Below are 19910 nucleotides of genomic sequence, written 5' to 3' on the forward strand. Positions count from 1 at the left end.
ACACCAATCAAATACACAGGGAGAGACCAGATTCTCAGCAGGCCCCTACTGAAACTGGTGGAGCTACACCAGTTTACTCCAGCTAAGGATTTGGCCCGCTGAGTTAATCACTCTTACTCAAAGGAAAATATAAATCCTAAAAATAAATCATTACTAATAATGTGTCATCCAGCTTCCTTATTATGTCTCTCTCTCAAAATGTCATCTTTTCCTGAACACAATGAAGAGCTTTCACAAGCTGCAGCACTCTTTAACAGTGCACCTGGCAGAGAGACGAGCACACTGTATAATTATTGCAAACAAATGCCTTTCTCTCACCTTCCCCTCTCTTTGGAAGCACATGCAACATGTTCTGAAAGTCGACAAAGTTAAGCTTTTAATAATAATAAATGTTTTCTCTTCTTTTGCTGTTGTTGTTGTACAAAGGAGGACTCACTTTTCCGAACAGCACGTGACGCGAGCTGGGTCTAGCTTGCAGTCAGCCGGTTAGCAGAAAACATACATTATGTAGCTGCCAGAACTGAAAGCTTGTATTTAATTTGTCAAGGCTTTCAACTTCTCTGCTGAGATGTAACTCTTCCTAATGGCCACATGCCTCTGAAAATTCACCTTGCACAGAAATCCAGGTGGTTTTTCTTCCACCCCCGCCAAATGCAGACAGAAGCTTTCCTCCCTCTTCCCTCCTGCCACCTACACAGGTGAGTCTGACTCCACCATGCAAACAGCAAACACAGGCACCTTCTCCTACTCCTGGTGCTGCTGTTTTCTCCGTGCCTTCCTCCCCTACACCAGCCGGAGGGGAGGAAGCAGCAGGGGGAAGGAAGGAGGAACAGCACCTGGAAACAGAATGACCTGGCATCTGAGAAAGGGTGAGGTCACCCCGCTTGCCTGGCAGAGGGGGTGACGGGCCACGGGAGGGCTTGGCAGAGGTGGGGGAACCAGGGTGGTCAGCAAGGACATGGCAACTGCACTACCATGCTGTAGGGCATCCAGTGAAAGGAAGCGGCCCTCGGGCAAGGATGCTGGGGGGCAGATGGGGAGAGGAGAAGGGTCCTGCACACAGCTTGGTCTCCAGTGGAGGGGGAGTGGGTGGGTGGGTACATGAGAGGTGGCAGGAGAGGCAGAGTCAGGGTGTGAAGGCACTTCAGAGGCTCATGCACAGCAGCCAGAGCAGAAAAGGCAAAAACTAGTCTGCCACCTTCTTCCTACCTCCATGTCAAGTTTAGCTCCAGCTGTAGGAATTTTTGTTGTGGGTTCTACCATGAAAATTTCAGTATAATTCATGTTTTTCATCTGACATACAACTGATCCCCCAACACAGTGCACTCTGAGCACCGGCATATGACAAAGTCACTATGAGGTTCGACTGAAAGGGCTCAGGGTTGTAGATGCTTCAACCGGCTCCAGGGCACGCTCGCAGCCTTTACCTTGCAAATAATTTCCAGCACGTCTCGTGTGGTGTCCCCAGGACGGATGACTGTCAGAGCAGGCTGGTTGTTCGGCAGGCAAAACCAAGACGGCGTAAAATACTCGTGAACCCAAATATCGCAGTCGGGATTGTGCTGATGGACACTGCTCAGTGCCACTTCTTTTTCCCTCTAAACAGACAAAATCCATTGTGACTGTACCAGCGAAATACGATCTCCCTCTTCGTCAATAATAAGTGTAAGGAACTTTATATGCTGTATCAAAAAGCCCTCTTATAGAGAAGACATTTTATTCATGAGCCTAGATGGAAGGCTTGTCCAGACAGGAAACTTTGCAGTTATACCTGAGCAGTATAAAATGTGTCTTCCCATGCCACCCACACAGCTACATTGACGCAATGCACTTTTCCTGGGATTTCACCCTATAGCTATTGGGAATGCTCAGAATGCAACAAAAAAAAATAACAGTAATAAAAAGAGATTTAAAATTAAAACTTAAATCCACTATGTTTCTGGGTAAACCAATCCAAGGCCAAAAAAAACCCTGTTGTAGATGCTATAGTTCCTATACCTAGAAATAGCAAAATAGCAAATCTTAGCATTTATTTTGAATTTACTGTCCTGTATACATCCGAGTTGCCGTTCAAGCTATAAATGCCCAGGAAGTGATGGAGCTGCAGAATCTCTATTTGCTGCAAGTGGGCTCACACAGATAAACCTGTATTCACTACATGAAGAATGTGCCTCTTAGCACTGTCTTAACGCTGTTTTATAGCTGACTTTCTCTGGGAAAAGAGAAAGCAGTTGGAATTGTGGCTGCAAACACAGAAGCTCACAGAAGTGCATGAGAACAACACAGAGAAAGCCCTGCATTTCAGAGTTGTGCCAACCCTAAATTATGAAAACCCCATTTGGCTGCTGCAAGGAGCCATTTTCCAGAACCAGCGGCGTCCAGGTCCTCCTCTGGGCAGGCATTTCCCTGGCGTGTGGTGCTAACACCCCTCTGGGTCTGGCACCTCCAGCTGCACTTGGGATGGCACACACAGCGAGCTCTTTTGACCATGGGCAACCAACTCAAACCCTCCCAGAGTGGCTACCAGCCGGTACAGCATGCAGAGGGTCCTCTCCTCTCCCAGGGGCTCCACGTCCCCTCTCGCGTCCCAGAGTCAACGCTGCATTTAGGTGAGCTGCAAATAGCCGGGGGAAGGAAGTAGCTAGAAAGCTGGTGTTTTACCTTGCCATCCGGGACTGTATCGTCAAAGATTCCTTCAAGAGATTTCTTTACTGAATCTACTCCTTCACCAAACACCTGAGGAACAACAGAGTGACTCTGCTTTAAAACATGAACAGACCCCCGTGCTGTCTGCTGCACGTGCTAAGGAAAGAACAGTGTATCTAACATCCAGCATGGAAATAAATCTGAAAAATACAAAATTCCTCTCGAAACACAGAAAAGGAAAATAACAGCTTGTTAAAAGGGAAGGAAGGGTGAAGGATAAGCTGGTGACGGGGCACCATGCTGAAAGATTAGAGGCCAGTTCTGCTTAGTGGTCTGTCACCGACTTACTTGGTGGAACTGCACAAATTTTACCTCCTTTTGTGCTCAGTTTCCCCGCCTGTAAAGTGGGGGAAATGAACACTTCTCCACCTCTGCTAAGGCTGAGAAATCAGAAGAAGGGCTCCACTTCTGGCTGGTTTTGTAATAAACCAGCTTCCAAAAAGTACTTAGCAAAACCTCAAGTATTGCAAGTCAGCGTAACCCTTCTCTAATGAAATAAGAACTGGTAACCCAGCACGACCCAGAAGCCAAAATCAACAGGACTCCATGCAGGAGGAATGACAGAATGGGAATATTTACAGGATCCACAACAAATCAGAACAGGACTCCATGAGACAGGCTAACAGGGTTATTACAGCAGCAGAAGCTTATAATTAAAACTGAAAAGTTAAGTTTTATAGCTCAACATCAGCACAGTTTTATGATTAAGTTTCTGGGTTTGGCTGTTAACTGTTCTGTACCTAAAATGAAGCAGGATCCATACAGGATGGGAGTATGACTTTTCTTTAACTTGGAACAAAATCCCTTTTCATGCCTGTGCTTATTGAGGACTGAGGGGGGTAGGGGTGGAAGTAGGGGGAGGAAGCGTGAAGAATGCATTTATCCTCACTGAAAGAAAAAACAAAAGGCTGAGTTCAGGAGAAAAAGCAGGTCTGAAGACACAGCACAGGCAGGATCCTAGCTCAAGACAAGGGATTGTTCTTGATTTGGGCAAAATAAGTACAAAGCCACAGGGATGTCACAGCACTAGCGCAGAGAATTGGGAATGCACTCACAGAGGCATGTGTTGCCTCCCAGCAAAACGAGCTTTTTCACCACTAAATATTAGGGGAACTTTTAATGTCTCAGTAAAAACAAGCTAAACAATTTTGAGGCATTCATTCTCTGCTAAACAAAACAAACACCCACTGCTGCTTTAACAGAAGGAAGAAGAAATCACAGGGCACAGAACAACATGTGTCCCAAGCCTTTCTTCCCTCAAAAAGTGAAAGAAGAGAAAGAAAAGCAAAGCCTACGTTTCCTGCAATTAGATGAGGTATGCCTCTCAAAAATTGAAAGCTATAATTAGGGATGTTTGGAAAGAATAACAGGGAAGCACCTTCCTATCTATTACACAGAAACACATCTTCTAGAGAAAGATCTGAGCAGTAACTGGGTGGAAATGTTTCAGCTTTTGCTTTTTTAAAGATCTGAAGGAAAACAGCGACTGTCCCTACTAAATGCAAAGCTTTTGGTTACTTTAGGAAGTTTTCCCCAAACTCAGCTACATTTAAAGCATTCTACAAACTCATAAGTTTAATTTAAAGAAACAAACAAGTCTGCACTTTTTTTTTCCTTCCAAAGTTGTATCTGTTTTACATTGCTGCTTTGTTACTCTTGAGTTTAGGGAAATCACCACCAGCAAAAGCAGACACAGGAGAAATGCAACAACAGTAGCGATGCAACTAATTCAGCTAAAGAAGGTGCAAACTCCAAACCTTGTTTGATAGGAGCTGCTGTATACTTATATGTAATTATAGTCACTGATTTTTGAAGAGGATGTGGAATGTGATGACTATACGCCGTGAAAGATTAAACAGGCAAGGTTAAGGTTGGATGTTAAGTGCTTGATGCAAGTGACTCTTTGCATGAGCTGCATTCTGCACGCTAACAAACAAGCCTTGAAAATAACAATATCACAAACTTCCACACACTTACCTGATTAATGCTTGGCCTCCCTTGCTTTTTCTTCGAGGTAGTATCCAGCCCCCAAAGAGAAGAAAACCTGCTTCTCCGTTTACTGGCAGATCTGGACATGGCCTGCGTCCTTCTCCTCACGCCAGACTCCCCCGTGCGAGCTGCCACCTGTCAATGCCACATGGTTTTAAAATCAAAGGTTGCAGCATCCCACCACATCATGGCTTACATAATCTAACAAACAGTGGAATCTGCTTTGAAAGAAAAGGCAAATACTATGGCAACAATGTTTACTCACAACAGGGAGAAGGGTGATGCTGTCAGGCTACTTCCTTCTCACTGCAATTTAACTCACTTCTTCCAACATCAAACTTCAAAAATCAAAATGGACAGTACCACTCCCCATTTTTTGGCATTTAATCCGAGATACTTTGAAGCAGCTGAATCACCACAGAGCAAAGCCTCAGCACCAGTGAAGAGTTTGGGTTTTTTTTCTTTTTTTTTCTCTAACAAGGTTTTAAAGCTGGACACAGGAAACCTGAGATTTCCAAAGTTATCTTTTGCTTCTGAAAAGCCTGGTCTTTCTCTTTCCTCTTTCCTGTGGAAGCACTCTGGGCATCCTGGAACTGACTCACAACTGTTACAAGGCCAGATGAAGGCTTGAAAATAGGTCAAGGTATTTAAAACCTGCACTTCCTTAAAGATAACAACATTTGAAGGACTGAGCAAAACACAGGAAAAAAAAAAAGTAATGACCCTTTTGATTAGAGCAGTGTTAACTGGTTGGGTACTTGAAAAATGGCCTGTGGCAACCCCTCTGGAGCGAAAAAATATTTGCCTTTACTGATATCAAGTATATGGGGAGCATTTCCAAATGAGGAATCTCTGGTAGAAATTAGTGTGACATTACTCAGAGGTGAAGTGTTTAGGCCAAAGTTTAAGCAATTTCCCATGTGGAGGTGGCCTCAGGAGAGCAAGCTCCTCTCCTGCAAAAAAGGGAGTGGTGGGAGGTGGCAGGTATGAACGGCAGCGCAAGGACAAGCTAGACAGACAGACAGACAGACCCACCCTGCCGACTTGGCCATTCGCTTCCTGGAACACCTTTGTACTGGATTCCCACAGCCAAAACTAGCAAAATGTGATTGTCGTTTGGCAACTCTAGCAGGAACACCCGAATCTCTGAGTGACACCTCCAGCTACGGAGCTGAGAAACTGGTTGTCTGGGTGTAGCAGATAGAAAAACCCATATAAAGACAGGACAAAGACAAGGCTGGCTTGTGTAGCCAGGGAACCGTCACTGTAGGAGTAATGGGAAATGTGGAGAAATCAAGGAAAACGTGAAATTAAACACTACTGCAAGCATCTCCATTTCCACAGCCTGGACTTGTAAGATGCTCTTAGCTGTACCTGGGACATTTGTGCAGAGACACCTGAGAGACTTAGCACATCCTCCAACTAATATACTGAAGAACTTCTTCAGGAGAGCTAGGGATGTCACGCTATCGCCGTGTGGCACCCAGCTCAAGTCTGAGACTCACTGCACCATCTCTATGCTTTTGAGGGCAAAGGAGGACACAAGAGTTTGCTTAAAGGAGAAGAAAGCACGTGTCTTTTCCAGCACAACATATTCAAAGCATGTTTTTTTTCACTTGGCTCTCAAGAGACACCAGCATGAAGAGGCAGACTGTTTTTCAGCTAACACTCAGTGCTTTGCTAAATGCAAAAAAAAACAAGCACAAATGCAAATTACAGCCCGCCACTTAAAAAATATAAATCCACCACCAATTATCAGGATGATGACGCTAATCTTTTCATGTATAAAAGAATAAAAATGCCCCTGACTGAATTACAGCTCTGGATTCAATTGAAGGGTACAGCTGACATCTACAAGACAGCAGTGGAGCTCAGCTATTTCTGTGAAGCTCTAGGAGTCCAAGTTGAAACTATAGAACTTGATTTAAACTCACTAAAAACCCACCACATTGCAATACATTTCCCTGTATTTTTAAGAGCTAAATTGTTATATTATTCAAATTTAAACAACCATTTTAAACATTATTTGCCACATCATAAGTAGCAGAGAAGAAAATTTCCTCTCCCTTGTGGAGCACCAGGTGTTGATCACTGGAGACGGGATATTAGACTAATTGGTCAGTAGTTTCATCCATATGGTAGAAAGCAAGCCATGCCCAAGAAGGTCTAAGCCAACACATGCGGAGGGCCTCGGAAAGACTCCCATTGACTTTACAGGACTTTTGGATCAAGCCCATGTACATGGATATTAAAGATGAGCCTGCTCTTGTAACAGGAAGATCTTTTTATAGAAAGCATGTTTATAGTGCAGATCTGGAAATTCAAAATCACATGTTTAGGAGAAACATGGTTCTTCCACAAGGCCATGGCTTGCAAGCATCTGCCTTTTAATCTATACTCAGGCCACAGATCTCTTTCAGGAAGCAGAATATTCTGCACGGTAAGGTAAGGGCTCACCCCCCAGGTACAGACTACTGTTTGTCAACGTGATCTCTGCATTGGACATGTAAAGCAATTTGCAAGTTGGCAAAGATGACCTCTGGCCTTTGTTCAAACTTACCAGTGCATGAAACGACGAGACTGAAAAGATTCCAAGACGGCCCATCGCAACTTTCGTTGGACGGCTGGCAAAAGCAAGCAGTCTTTTAGGGTTTGGGAGCTCCCCTCCTTGGAGACTAGCCAAGTAACAGCGGTACCGAAATAGGTCCATCTGGAACTGTTCAAGATTTTGTTCCCAAACGAAGATCTGTGTACAGTAACGATTGAGGAGTGAGATGCACAAGAAGAAAAGGGGAGAGGAGGAAGAAAAGAGTGGTAAATATCTTGAGACAATTCTACTGTTCCCAGCAGTAGCCCTCTTTCATGAATGCTGATCTCATTGAAGAAAATTTGATTCCCCTTCTTTCCCACTCTCTCCTACGCTCTCAATCCCAAAAAAGATACAAATAATAAAAAAGTTTTCATTAGATAGAAAACAACTTTTTTTTTTTATGTTCATTGCAGAAGTCTTCTCCTGGGACAAACACTCCTTTGATACAATGCTAATTAATAGGATTAAAATTCCATTTTTAGTTTTCTTTGTATTACAGGATTCTCTTCTGAGCAGTCCCTTAACAGGCTTCTTTCATGCATCAAGGGCATCTGAGAAACAAGAAGACCAAACCTCACCAAATTCCACATACAGAGAGCCCCAAATCAGCAGCTGCAGCAGCAGCATTGCTGTAAGCATCAACGGAGCTCGCCATACTTGAAAAACTGTAGTACACTGGGGATAATTAATCTTATCAGCGAAAGAGAACTATAATCAGCCTATGTAAGGACTTCTTTAAATAATTCAAATTGCTGATAGGAAACAGTTTCAAAGCATTTAGAAAAACTCAGTTACATAAAGAGAGAGAGAGAGCCCTGCCCTCTCACTGTGACTGACAGCCTTTGAGTGGAGCCCTTTCAAGAAAAGCGAGCATCTCCTCCCTCTCTCCCGCCTTCTCATGGGCTTCCAGGGTGTACAAAATCTCTTTAGCTTAGCACATTAGGGCCCGGGCCGCTCCCTATGATTTGCATTACAGGCGCATTTGGCAGTCATGCTAAAAGAGCTACAAACTAATGAAGCAAGAGCCATATGTTAGTATCCTAAAATAAGGTGCTGCTGCGATAGTGGGAGGGACATCTGCTCTAGGCTCTCTGCTTCTCAAACATAACTACGTTGTCCACTTGAAGTCAGAAGGAGCAGTGCTGAGGGGCAGCCAAGGCTGCAGCCATGAGATTAAGGCAAGCCCCCGCAACAAGCAGAAACCAGGGATGGCTTCTTCATCCTATCCGCCAACACAAGAACCAGCCTCCTGCATTCTTAAGACAACAGCAACAGCAGCCTTTGTTGGTCTATGACCAGCTCTTCCCTAAGGCACCCTGCTGCCGTGGCCTGGTAGCCTCTTCACTTCCCTAAAGCCCTCACTCAGCTTCTGAGCAGCTAGCCAAATCCCTTTCGTGGAGGCCAGGAGAAGATAACCCACGCTGTACTTTAGTGGACGTTGTTTGGAGAAACGGTGCAACTAGGACAGCTGGCACAGCTCTCCTACCAACACATGTCCCAACTGCTCTGGGGAGCTCTGCCCATGCACACACATGGCACAGAAGCAGTAGATAGGGGTACCGCTAATCTGAAGGCGGCCTTAAATATTTGCTAAGGGCTTATTTCACATAAGCAAGCAAGATTACTTGATCCAGTATGGTCTTTTTCTTCTTGGAGTCCGTTACTGAGGACAGCTGCATTTCACCCATTTTCTTCATCTTCTCATCCATATCAATCTTCTGCTCCAGCTTTTTAATTTCTGTTTTCAGGAGCTTGACAGTGTCCTCTTTGTGATGCTGCCTTGCCACCGCAGTTGCACAAGCTGAATGGATTGCAGTGATCCAGTTCTCCAGTTCAGTCTGGCTAGAGGTCTGAAGAGAGGGAAAGAGAAGGGAAAGAAGTCAGGATCCTCTTTAAAATTGACTGGAGATTAACAAAAGCAATTCCAAGGAGTTTCCTTTCCCTTTGATCTTAAGATTCAAAGACTTAAATCCACTTAGGAGAGAAGTAATAAAAACCTCATCACTCTTAAGCAGACCATTTTTAACTCAGCACGAGGCATTCAGCGCTTAGAATTACACCTGTATCTGTGCTTTGCAGCTGTACAATGTTTCCCACAAGGTCTCAGGAATTACCTCCCTTCTTCAATGCCATGCTGCCATAATTTGTAGCTCAGCATTTAATGACGTTTTCTAAACTCCCAGTTCCCTAAGGCAAGGAAAGCAGCGGTCTCTGTCCTCTTTACAGTATGGAGAGGTTTTTTGGCATGCAACAGTTAGTAATAAATTAATGGCATAAAACACGACCATTTTATCTACGAGTAGCTTTTTTATGATCCATAGACAAACAAGCTTTCCACTTCTGAAGTTCCCAAAGCACTCTGAAGACAACCCTGTTATCATTAAAGGCAAGCTCATCGTAATTTTTACAGCTGTGGTACTGTCCCTTCCCAAGCGTGTGTGAAAGTTCGGGAAAATGGAACACCTCCCCTCCCTGGAAGTGTTCAAGGCCAGGCTGGATGGGGCTTTGAGCAACCTGGTCTAGTGGAAGGTGTCCCTGCCTATGGCAGGGGGGTTGGAACTAGATGACCTTTAAGGTGCCTTCCAATACAAACCATTCTATGATTCTCTGAGATAATAGGTTGGGGCACAGGACACCAGTACATTTTTCTGGAAAAGCACTATTCTGATTAGAGGCTTTTGACACAGAAAGGAGAATATTTCAAAGCGTTCCTTTTCCCAACTTTGGAAATAAAAAGTAAATCTTCTTAGCCTTCCTACTAAACTTCCTTCCTTCTAACAGTAGGTTCTAAAAAAAATTTACAGCCAACTCAGAGTTGCAGCGGACTTTCTCTCAGTGTCAGCCTCCAGCAGTAATCACACTGGTATTTGGCTCATGGCTGAAAAAGTAGCAAGGTGCCAAACCACCTTGTTCCAATTAAACTTCCTGATGATACCTGATCTATAAATAGACAGCACAGCATGACTTCTCCAGTTGCTAGCATAGATGAAGAAGGTCATCCTCCCTCATCTCCTGGCAGTGACAACAGCAAAGGACATGGCTTACTGAAGCCAAGGAGAGATTCCCTCAGAAGCCTTATGCTGGAAATCACGTATGCACAGGCCAGGCTCAAGATCAATGCTCCCAAAATTTCTGTGAGATTGAAGCAGGTGAAGCACACATGTCCCAGAATGACATCCCTTTCCTTAGCTCAGGTTAGAAGTCCTAAGCAGAAGATACAGTCTATGCTGGAAAGACCAAAGACTGATCTCTTACTCTCAGTTTTCTTGTCTTCAGTTGGCACTGTACAAAATATATTGCTTAAACTGGAGATGCCCCCTGCCCAGGTAATAACACTAACGAGCTCTCCTTCATAGATGGGGCTTACAATGTCTTACCGCCACTGCTGAAGACATGTTGAGCTCCCCTTGCTGAGGAGTTTCTACCGAAAACAGAGAAATTATCTGCAGAACGAAAGACACTTTGCTTACAGTCAGGTGGTAAAATCTAGAGAAGAGAGTACCACCAGACTTATAATGACATGGTATATTTTGTTAATTCCTAGCAAAATCATAACAGCAAGATGTCTTTTATTTTTGTCTTATTCAATTTTAAAATATCATCTGAATACCATTACATTCAGTTTTCTTTTTTGTTTCCTGGGGAGAAGGAGGGAAAAAAAAATCTGGAAAGGATTTTAATGGTTTTAAATATGGTTTTAATAATGGTTTTAAAATAGAGGGAGGCAGATTCAGAGTTGATACAAGGAAAAAAATTTTTACAGTGAGGGTGGTGGAACACTGGACCAGTTGCCCAGAGAGGTGGTGGATGCCCCATCCCTGGAAATGTTCAAGGCCAGGTTGGATGGGGCTCTGAGCAACCTGATCTGATTGGAGATGTCCCTGCTTCTTGAAGAGGGGTTGGACTAGATGACCTTTAAAGGTCCCTTTCAACCCAAACTATTCCACAGTTCTATGATTTTAGGAGCCGAAGAGCACTCTGGTAAATGAGTAGGAAAGGGGAATTATCTCTGCTTCTCAGCAGAAAAGACCACATAAACAAGCTGCAAACATCTGATACATAAGTATATGGTGTCACAAGTTGCTTTGAGCTCCTGGAAAATGCATGTGACATCTGCAAGTAATGGATTTGTGTAGGCATGATAAAAACTGACTGAGCAAGGAATCATCGCGTAGGAGGTATGTGATGTCTCTAGGTGCAATGCAGTGGGAAGGCTTGTTACAAGATGTCCAATATTTGGACGCATTACAAAGCAACTCTATTTTTCTCTGTAAAGTACACAGTCTCCATAGGACAGAAATAGCCTTCCGCAGGTCGGTGGTTTCTTATCAACAAAACCACCACTACAGCACTGTGTTACGTGTGGACGGACATGTGTGACATGAGCAGTTAAGTAACAGTGCTGAACAGCCTTACATGTGCTCCAGCTGCTCTGCGCACTGCAGAGCAAGCCCTGTAGCATAGTCACTCACACATTACTTCCACCACTGCAGCTGATCTCCTTCCCTTCTCCCCAAACCCATCCCTTCTTTCTCTTCTGCTTCTGCCTCGCTAGCGATGCATGGGTTCTATGGCAGAAGCAATAAATCAAGGAAATTTTTTTGCAAGGCAATATAAATTATTGGTTTTCATTTGAAAAGGCTCATTTTCGCTTTTTCCCACAAAGTTACATTAAAATCTATCCATGGCATAATGACCCAAGGCTTTTAATGAATAAGGCTGACTAAGGTCTGTATGAACAATGATCAACTGGATTCCGCAGTGCTATTGGGAGAGCACCTGAAGGTCCAAGTATCCTCTTGCACTTCAAACTCCTCTTGGTCTTGTAAACCCCTTGAGCCTCTCTGCAAGGTCCCATCATTGATACACATCTCTTACAAGATGCAGACAGCGTTACAGCACATTTAATGCATTATTGTATGTCCTATATGGTAACTGGCCTGGTCTGTGTGTTTGAAGCATGCTGTCAAACCATGCAAAATTGCCAGTTTTTACAGAGACAGAAGAAGCTTTCTTAATTCTTACTTTGTTCCAGCCATCTACACAAAGAGGGTCTGGTCAGTCAATAAAAACAGCAGATTTGACAGTGATTCACAAGTGGTGGTGGGTCTCTTGAGTGGCATTTACCGAATATATCGTGTCTTTCCTCCAGTGCTGCCAGAGGAAAATCCCAAACCTACTGGAGTCAGCAGGATTTTTCCATTGATTTGAACCAGAGCTAAAATTTCTTCCTTGCTTAGTGGAATGAAGGAGAGAGAGAAAAAGAGAACAACTTTGTAAAACCCTCAAACCAGACCAACCTGAAAAAGGAAAGCGTCCCCCAGGGAGTTGCTGAGACAGAAGACAAAGTCCTTCTTGGGGTGTTCAGGCACCGCTTGCACTATGCTGTTTTCCACCCAGACAGCATGCTTTGGGATGCTGTTGTGGTCAATGCCAGATCTGCCATCAGTCTCATAAAAAAACAATGTGCATCCTAAAAGAGACGATTACATATTAGCAAGTGACACATTTAAACACAACAGCCGCTCTGCTTCTACTCAGTGCTAATACTTGGGACTATAAATCATCCGTAAAACTGTCATGGGGATGAGGGAGAATTTGCCAGGGGCTGTTCAGGTTTTTAGCCCCACAGTGGAGAGCACCCGCAAGGACTCAGTTTTCAGCCCGACAAGGTGGTGGTTTCCATGACATGGGGGCAAAGCACAAGCTGTACATCGAGCTGTGCCACAGCAGGGCCATTTTGTCCAAGGACTGCTAAAACAGAGCCGCAGACATGAGCCAAGAAAGTCACGGGCAGTAAAATACAGCCCCAGACAAGAAACATCATTATAAATCCCAAAGTGGGGGTCCTCCACGGCCACTCGGTCCCACCGAGGGGACCAAAAGGAAGATGCAGGCGTGAGAGCGTGTAGGACAGCTGCGAGAGAGGCCCCCAGGCAAACCTCCATGAGACAGGCCCTGCCTCAGCCTCCTGCAGCTGCTAGCTGCTATGGCCCCTGCAAGGCAAAGATCAAGTGATTTAATTACTGGATGCAGATGAGTAACTGGAAGAAAAATGGACTGGAATGAGCTGTGCTGCTTTAAAGACTGATGTACAGAAAAAAAAAAAATCCCAACAAACAAACACGCAAAAAAGCATAAACCAAATCCTTATTCCACTATAACGTTTCAGCCCTGACTCACCGGGATACGGGGAAAAAAAAAAAAAAAAAAAAAAAAAAAGCTGAGGATGGCAAACAACCTGCTTGGTTTTACAAAATAATCTTTACAGTTCTCGGAGGAGAGGGGCAGGGAGAGGTATAGCAAGCCTGTAATTTGGGAGACCACAAAAAAAAAAGGGTCTCCTCTCTCTCTCTCTCCCACCTTCCCACATTATCTACGCTTGTTTTAAACTAAAACTGGCACATTGTTTCTCTGCCACTGGAAACAGCCCTCACGGTGCAAAGGGATGCCCTGTTACCCAGCCTCTCAGAGAACTATTTGCAGCCAAACAATAGCAGCTGTTAACTTCAAAGCCTCGTTTAAACGCTAACATTATTAAGGCACAGCAATCTAAGGAGCAAACACTCCCGTTTGAGCCAAAGCCCTTTAAAGTAACATTGCCTCCCTGCTCATCCTTCCTCTTTTTCCTCCCAGATGTCCCTTTGTTCGCCTGCTCCTCACAGCAAGACCTTCCTGCCACAAGCCCACCCCCCCCCCGCGAAGATTAGGGCTCCCCCCTGCCCCTGAGCCCTCTCTCTCGCTCCTCTTTCCTTTCCCCAATCTCTCTAACCACCAGGAAGAGCTGGCACCTAACTTTGCTGCTGGTTTTTATAATTGTGCTCTAAAAAAAAGTGCTCTGCAGGTAGGAGAGGACTTTAACTGTACTGAGCTTTTTGGGAATCCCTAATACAGCAGGGGGCATGGCTCTGCCTCCCCTGGCTCACAGACAGCAGAGGAGAGCGAGGCCAGTCCCGAAACCCCACAAGCATTGCTTTCCATTTTACTGCTGATGCAGCCACGTCGCGATTAATTAGAGGTCACTTTAGGTGCCCAGCTCCTGAGTTTTGCTGCTCCATTAACATTTATGTGCATTTATAAGCTCTCAGACCCCGAACAGGGCTGAAGCACCTTCCTAGCAGAAACTGCAAAAATTCAGAGAGAAAAGGGCCTATGGCCCGGGCAGCCCAGGAGGACGGCAGGGCGGCCGGGTGCCGAGGGCTGCCCACCACCCCACCACGAGATGGGTGATGCCAGCGTCTCCCAGGTCACAAGCCAGCCCCGAGGACCAAACCATGGCTTCCTGTCCACATCACACGTGTTGCAACTCGCTGGGCGTTTATACTCATGAAGCATATCTCAGAGAAGGAGAGGCCAACAGCACTAAGCACGAGAGGAATGCAGACAAAGACAGAGCCCCTGTTTGAACACCAGCATCACCACTAGCAAACTCCTACCATTACGTGCCAGCGGCTGCACACAGGTATTTAGCTTGTCAGCAAGCCATAGATACCCTTCTTAAAAGAAACACCCAGTGCTTGGAGAAGCCACCTTAGGTGGTGCCAGCAGGAGTCAAAGCAGGGTGTGAACCCCACTTCAGTGCAGCACAGTCTTGGACTACACGCATGCCATAAAGTGAGCACATCAACAACCATCAAAGAAACCCCCCTCTGAAAAACATCAGGACCACTTCCTCATACTTGATATTAATTATACTGAAGTTCACAGGAGCTTTTGTTAAGAGTCTCGGCTATTGGTTTCTTCATCTGCAGCAATACACAACCCACAGGACGCCATGGACGCCCATCTGGATAAACCCTTGCATGCTTGCTCTGTACCTTTCAGGGAAACCCAGTAGTGCTTCCATTTCCTGCGCGTGGCCGACTCCACTTTCTTGTTCTTTTTGTGCACCAGGAAGTTTTTCACTGCCAGAGCGCCAGCTTTCCGCACCGTACCCTGGGCGGCCGTGAGGAGGATGTCGGACTGCCCCGGGGAGCTGAGGGTGCCACTGCTCTGCTCATCGCTGAGGGCAGAGCCAGCCTCCTCCAGGTTCTCGCTGTTGGTGGTGCTCATCTCCAGCTCCCGGCGGAAGTTCTCGTACACTCCCTGGCGAAGCCCATCGCCCGTCGAGCTGCTCCCACTGTCACTGCCGATGAAAGCCCGACTGGCCGTTGGGGAATAACTTGAGTTGGTAGCATTGGAGCGTCTAGAAAGGAGGTCCGTGTCGGTGGCTGCTCCCTCGATCCCACTATCAGTGAACTCACTGCCCTCGCCTGCGTTGACATCCTAGTTGTGAGAGAGACACAGCATGAGATGAAGAGCCTGGCCAAGCCTGGCCTTCTGGAGACACCGACAGAACCCGATATGCGCAGGTGGCACCACATTTCTTCACACCCCCACTTTGTCTGGCACTGGAAATCCCTCATCTCTTTTTCTTCTGAAGATAAGCAACTGGAAGAAAAGGTGGGGTATGCAGAACTTCCAGGACAGTTTAGGAAAGACCAGTCACACATGCACGATTTCAAGTGGTGCCTCTACAGCCTTAGCATTTTGGAATATAAGACACAGCATCATCTGTTTACATTAAGCGAAGTTAACAGTGCTAAAGGTTTTGCAAAAGGAGAACATATGGTAGCAAAAAACAGCTGTGTCAAGAAAAGCAGCAGTCAACCTACGCATTTTGAAAAGAAAACACTGATATTGTACATTCACATCTACAGTTGAATATACATTTTAGGCATTCCAAGATTGTCACTTGCAAATTATATAAGCGGGCTAACCACTACCATTCCAAAGGCATCTGTGGCAGTTTTTGAAGGAGGATAAATAAAGGCCAAGCCCTGTAAGTGGAGAGAAGTATCTCATGTTAGATACTTGAGAGAATAGGGAGCAAGGGAAGAAGACGCAAAGAGGTGAGAAATACGGCCAAAACAACAGGAACTTCAGCCTCAACCTCTCCTCCAAGAGCAGCTGGTGCTTGACTTACAAGTTTTTTTTAAAAAAATGAGGAGACTCTGAGAAGAAGTGGCAGAATGCTGTATTTATTTTGAGAGAAAATAAGCTTCTAGGTGTTGGTTCAAGCACCAGTTTTCTACGTATCAAAGAGCAACTCTGTGGAAACTGAGAAACCCTCCACCGTGCTCTGTTTGAAACCTTCCTCCTGTGGAGGAAGAGCTGGATGAAGAAACATTAGGGGGAGGGGAGGGGTGTTGCTGAATTTGTCTAACTTTTAAGGCATTAATTTGTAACGGATGGGCTTGTTCTTTGTAAATGCTCCCTCTCAAGGGAGATGTGGAGTCCAGCTGGAAGAATGAGTGCTTCCTTCCCTGCTCAATGACCACAGTTATCCTAGTCAGTCTGGTTATTTAATACAACACGTAGTGATAGACAAGCTGTTCTGGACAGGCCAACAGTCCTCTACTCCCATCGCATGTCAATGAGCTGAGTAGGGCTTCCTGTAAGTGCTGTCATCTACCCGTACAGAGCAGTTTCCACAACCATGTGTTTTTTCCTGCTGTTCCAATACACTTGTTTTTTAGACGCCAATTATATTCCCATTTCTTGCAGCACTGCTAAGGAGGGATATCTGGGAAGGGCAACCAGTGCTGCTCAGAAACGAGTGTTTACAAAACACTGCCACAAGTGAGGTTTTGCGCTCCATCACGAAAAGCAGGATGGTGCAACTTCTGATGACAGCGCACCATCTGAGACCCTGTGCGTCAGGGAGCCAGGACTGGCATGGCCGCTTGACGCTCACACGCCCGAGGCACTGCCTCTCTGCCAACACGGCTACATCGGTGCAAAACTAGAGCGCCAAAGATGAGAAACGGATCCTCTGTGTTCACTGGCATAATTATTCCCACAGAATGACTGGAGTTTGCACTTGTTTTCTGTGCCCTTCTTCCTCCCTGACTTTTTTAAAGGGACAAACTGTGCCACTCATATAGCATAAACAAATCTGCATTCTGTAGTGAACACTGCGTAATGCTGGCAACAAAAAAATACTTGAGGTTTTGAGATCTATAATTTAGGTTAACAATTTAATAAATATACAGTCTGTCTCACAATTATTTTATCCATGCTATACAAAAAGTATAGAGCTAATTCCAAAATTTTAGCCAATGTAACTTTTAGGAAGCATATCTCACCCTTTAACTAGAATTAGTTGGTTTAAAAAAATAGCGAGCTACTAAAACTCCCTCACCAGCTTGAGGGAGGTAGGATTTGTAATTCTGACAGCCAATGGAAACACAAAACCTTTTTGGTGCTTTTTAGCAGATGGAGTATTTTTTTCAAAACCAGAAGTGCACTCAGAGATGCTGAAGCACAGCGCTGCAATGCAGGCTCTCAAGGTCCCGTGTGCCCAGTGTGACGCAGCCTTCTCGTGTAACCTTGCTGAGACACACCATTCATCGCCTCAGTTTCCCCGTCCATAAATGGGGATTATACTCCGTAACTGATACATGGGCATAACGGCTTTCTAATTATAAAAAAAAAATGAAAGATTGGAAAACTTCGAGTGAATGTTGTATACGATCATGAGCTACAATTATACCACATTTTGCAAACATCTTTATAATCTTCACCATAACGCAAGTGATAGGCTGGTTGGGTCAAAAGATCTTCCCAGCATAATGCTACAGCCCTGCCCCTAATCTCCCCCTGCTCCCTGCACTCCCTTTTCCTCTCTTAAATAGCCCATATCAAAGACTTCTTGCCAACCAATGAAAGCCCTTTGGTAGAAGGAGGGTCTGAGCATACAAAGGTCAGAAGGGTTCAAAACCTGCAGCCTGCTAATATTGTTCACATTCATGAATTATGAAACATAGCATTGAGTGAGCTTAGCACTTTCGGAAGTCTGCTGCGTGAGAAGATCTGTCTCGGGGTTAGTAGGGTTAAGAGCATTCATTGCACAGGTCTCCGACTTCTGAGTTCCTGCTGCAGTGTCAGCTCATTCTCATAGAGGGTTATGGAAAGCTCTCAAGAAGCAGCAGGCATCTGCTCTGGCCGTCTTGCAGAGCTATAATCCACACGCTGAAACGCATTCAAATACGGAGTTCAGCAGAAAGTATGGAGTTTTAGTATTGGGCTTTTGCAGAAATGCGCCAAGGCCAAAGGGGCAGCACTCCCAAACCAAGAAACAAACCGTAGGAGCGGTTGACAAACACATCACTGTGGGCACAGAACTACTCCTGCAAATTTTCAAACGTGGATGCTGAAAATTAAGCACCCCAGCTCGCACCATGAGCAGCACAACTCCCTGCTGATGAGATCAATGTGGATACACAGGCCCCCAGCTTTGTACTGCCCAGACGCGAAGCAAACATTGCGTAACCTTGAGGAGAGCTATTTTAAAAATTACTTACATTTTCTGCTCAGGTTCTCAAAGTGCCCCGTGGTCGACAACAACGTCTCTCTTCTCTGAGGAAGACTTATTACCATCCCAGGTCCATAACAGGACACACCACAGAGGCTTACTAACAAAACAGGCATTTCACTCCTCGGCAGAAAGAGTTCCCAGGCAAAGACTCTGGAGACCGACAGTGAACTACAGACGCGGCTCAGTCTTCACCCCTCTGACTCTTGCCCAGCAGCATCCCTGCGGCTCTCCACCAGGATGCTGATGGCATGTGCCAGGCACATCACGGGAGCTGGGAGACAGCTGAAAACTGCAGAAGGCACATTTCTGAAGCCCACGGTTTTAAGTTTTGGACTTTGTACACACATTATAACAAATCACCAGCATGTTACTCTGGACTTGTAATTGCTATCATCAGGAGGCTCTGTTTTATTTCACTGGTTCAAAAACCCCCAAAATTTCATTCTGCTCTGTGTAAGACTCAGGACACTGCACTTGATATTTTGCACCTTGCCAGAGATGTTGTGTTTTGTATTTTCAGGCTAGCAAACAGCTGTCTCCACACAGAGGAATATTTCTGCCCAGAGAGACCATCCCAGGAACCAAATGCAAGACTGGAACTAAAATCTGTGCTGCCCTGCTTAGCCTTCCCACTGGTGTTTACCTAGCTTCAGGCCTGGGAGGACAAGGGGGCACAGCAAGAGGGAGGTGGAAATCATTCAATTGGTCATACCAAGTAGAAAGTATGCAGCAAAGAAAAGAAAGCGTATTTCCTCCAAGACAGAGAGACAGGGAAGTCGTGGGAATAGCAGTTCTTGCCATTTTGCAAACACAACAGGTCTTAGACCACAGAGACAACAAACTGAATAAACATGGGGCTTTGTCCCTTCGATTTAAGATTGCTCTGTGGAAAGCAGGGAGAAAAGTCACATAAAGACCACTAGCTGAAGAAGGGAACTACACAGGTTGTAGCAACTGTGCTTCACGGTGTGCCTTGACGGGGAGGTGGTAAGTAGTAGCACAGCATCCACCAGGATCTGCGATCCCTGCTGCTGCTGCGGATGACAGAGGAGCGGCACCATTTCTTACACTGGCAGTGCTACCGTATCGGTTGTAAACGCACAGAGTTTATGAAAAGAGGTTCCGCGGTCAGTAATGAGGGAAAGAGGAGGGACAGGTGGAATGCCCAGCATCAGAGAGATGTGCCACAGAATGAGAAACCAGAGATGGACTGAATGGTGCCATTGTTAACAACGAGAACGCAGCGAGGCCCGGCAAGCAGGCCAC

The 19910-nt window shown here is 45.4% G+C and overlaps 1 protein-coding gene across 4 annotated transcripts in view; it reads right to left on the bottom strand.

Annotated features, from left to right (window-relative positions):
- Positions 1 to 19910, bottom strand: part of TIAM1 (TIAM Rac1 associated GEF 1) — a 152972-nt gene that overhangs the window by 51588 nt on the left and 81474 nt on the right. For all 4 annotated transcript variants that reach the window (XM_086764485.1, XM_086764476.1, XM_086764469.1 and 1 more), the window contains 7 exons: positions 15103 to 15550; positions 12586 to 12758; positions 8911 to 9135; positions 7256 to 7441; positions 4684 to 4830; positions 2662 to 2736; positions 1428 to 1598 (listed from right to left, as the gene is read on the bottom strand). In XM_086764485.1, coding sequence (XP_086620611.1) covers positions 1428 to 1598; positions 2662 to 2736; positions 4684 to 4830; positions 7256 to 7441; positions 8911 to 9135; positions 12586 to 12758; positions 15103 to 15550 — 1425 coding nt within the window. The remainder of the gene's footprint in view (positions 1 to 1427; positions 1599 to 2661; positions 2737 to 4683; positions 4831 to 7255; positions 7442 to 8910; positions 9136 to 12585; positions 12759 to 15102; positions 15551 to 19910) is intronic.

This window comes from Chlamydotis macqueenii, chromosome 1 (genome assembly GCF_036417535.1).
Source record: "Chlamydotis macqueenii isolate bChlMac1 chromosome 1, bChlMac1.mat, whole genome shotgun sequence".
Taxonomy (NCBI): domain Eukaryota; kingdom Metazoa; phylum Chordata; class Aves; order Otidiformes; family Otididae; genus Chlamydotis; species Chlamydotis macqueenii.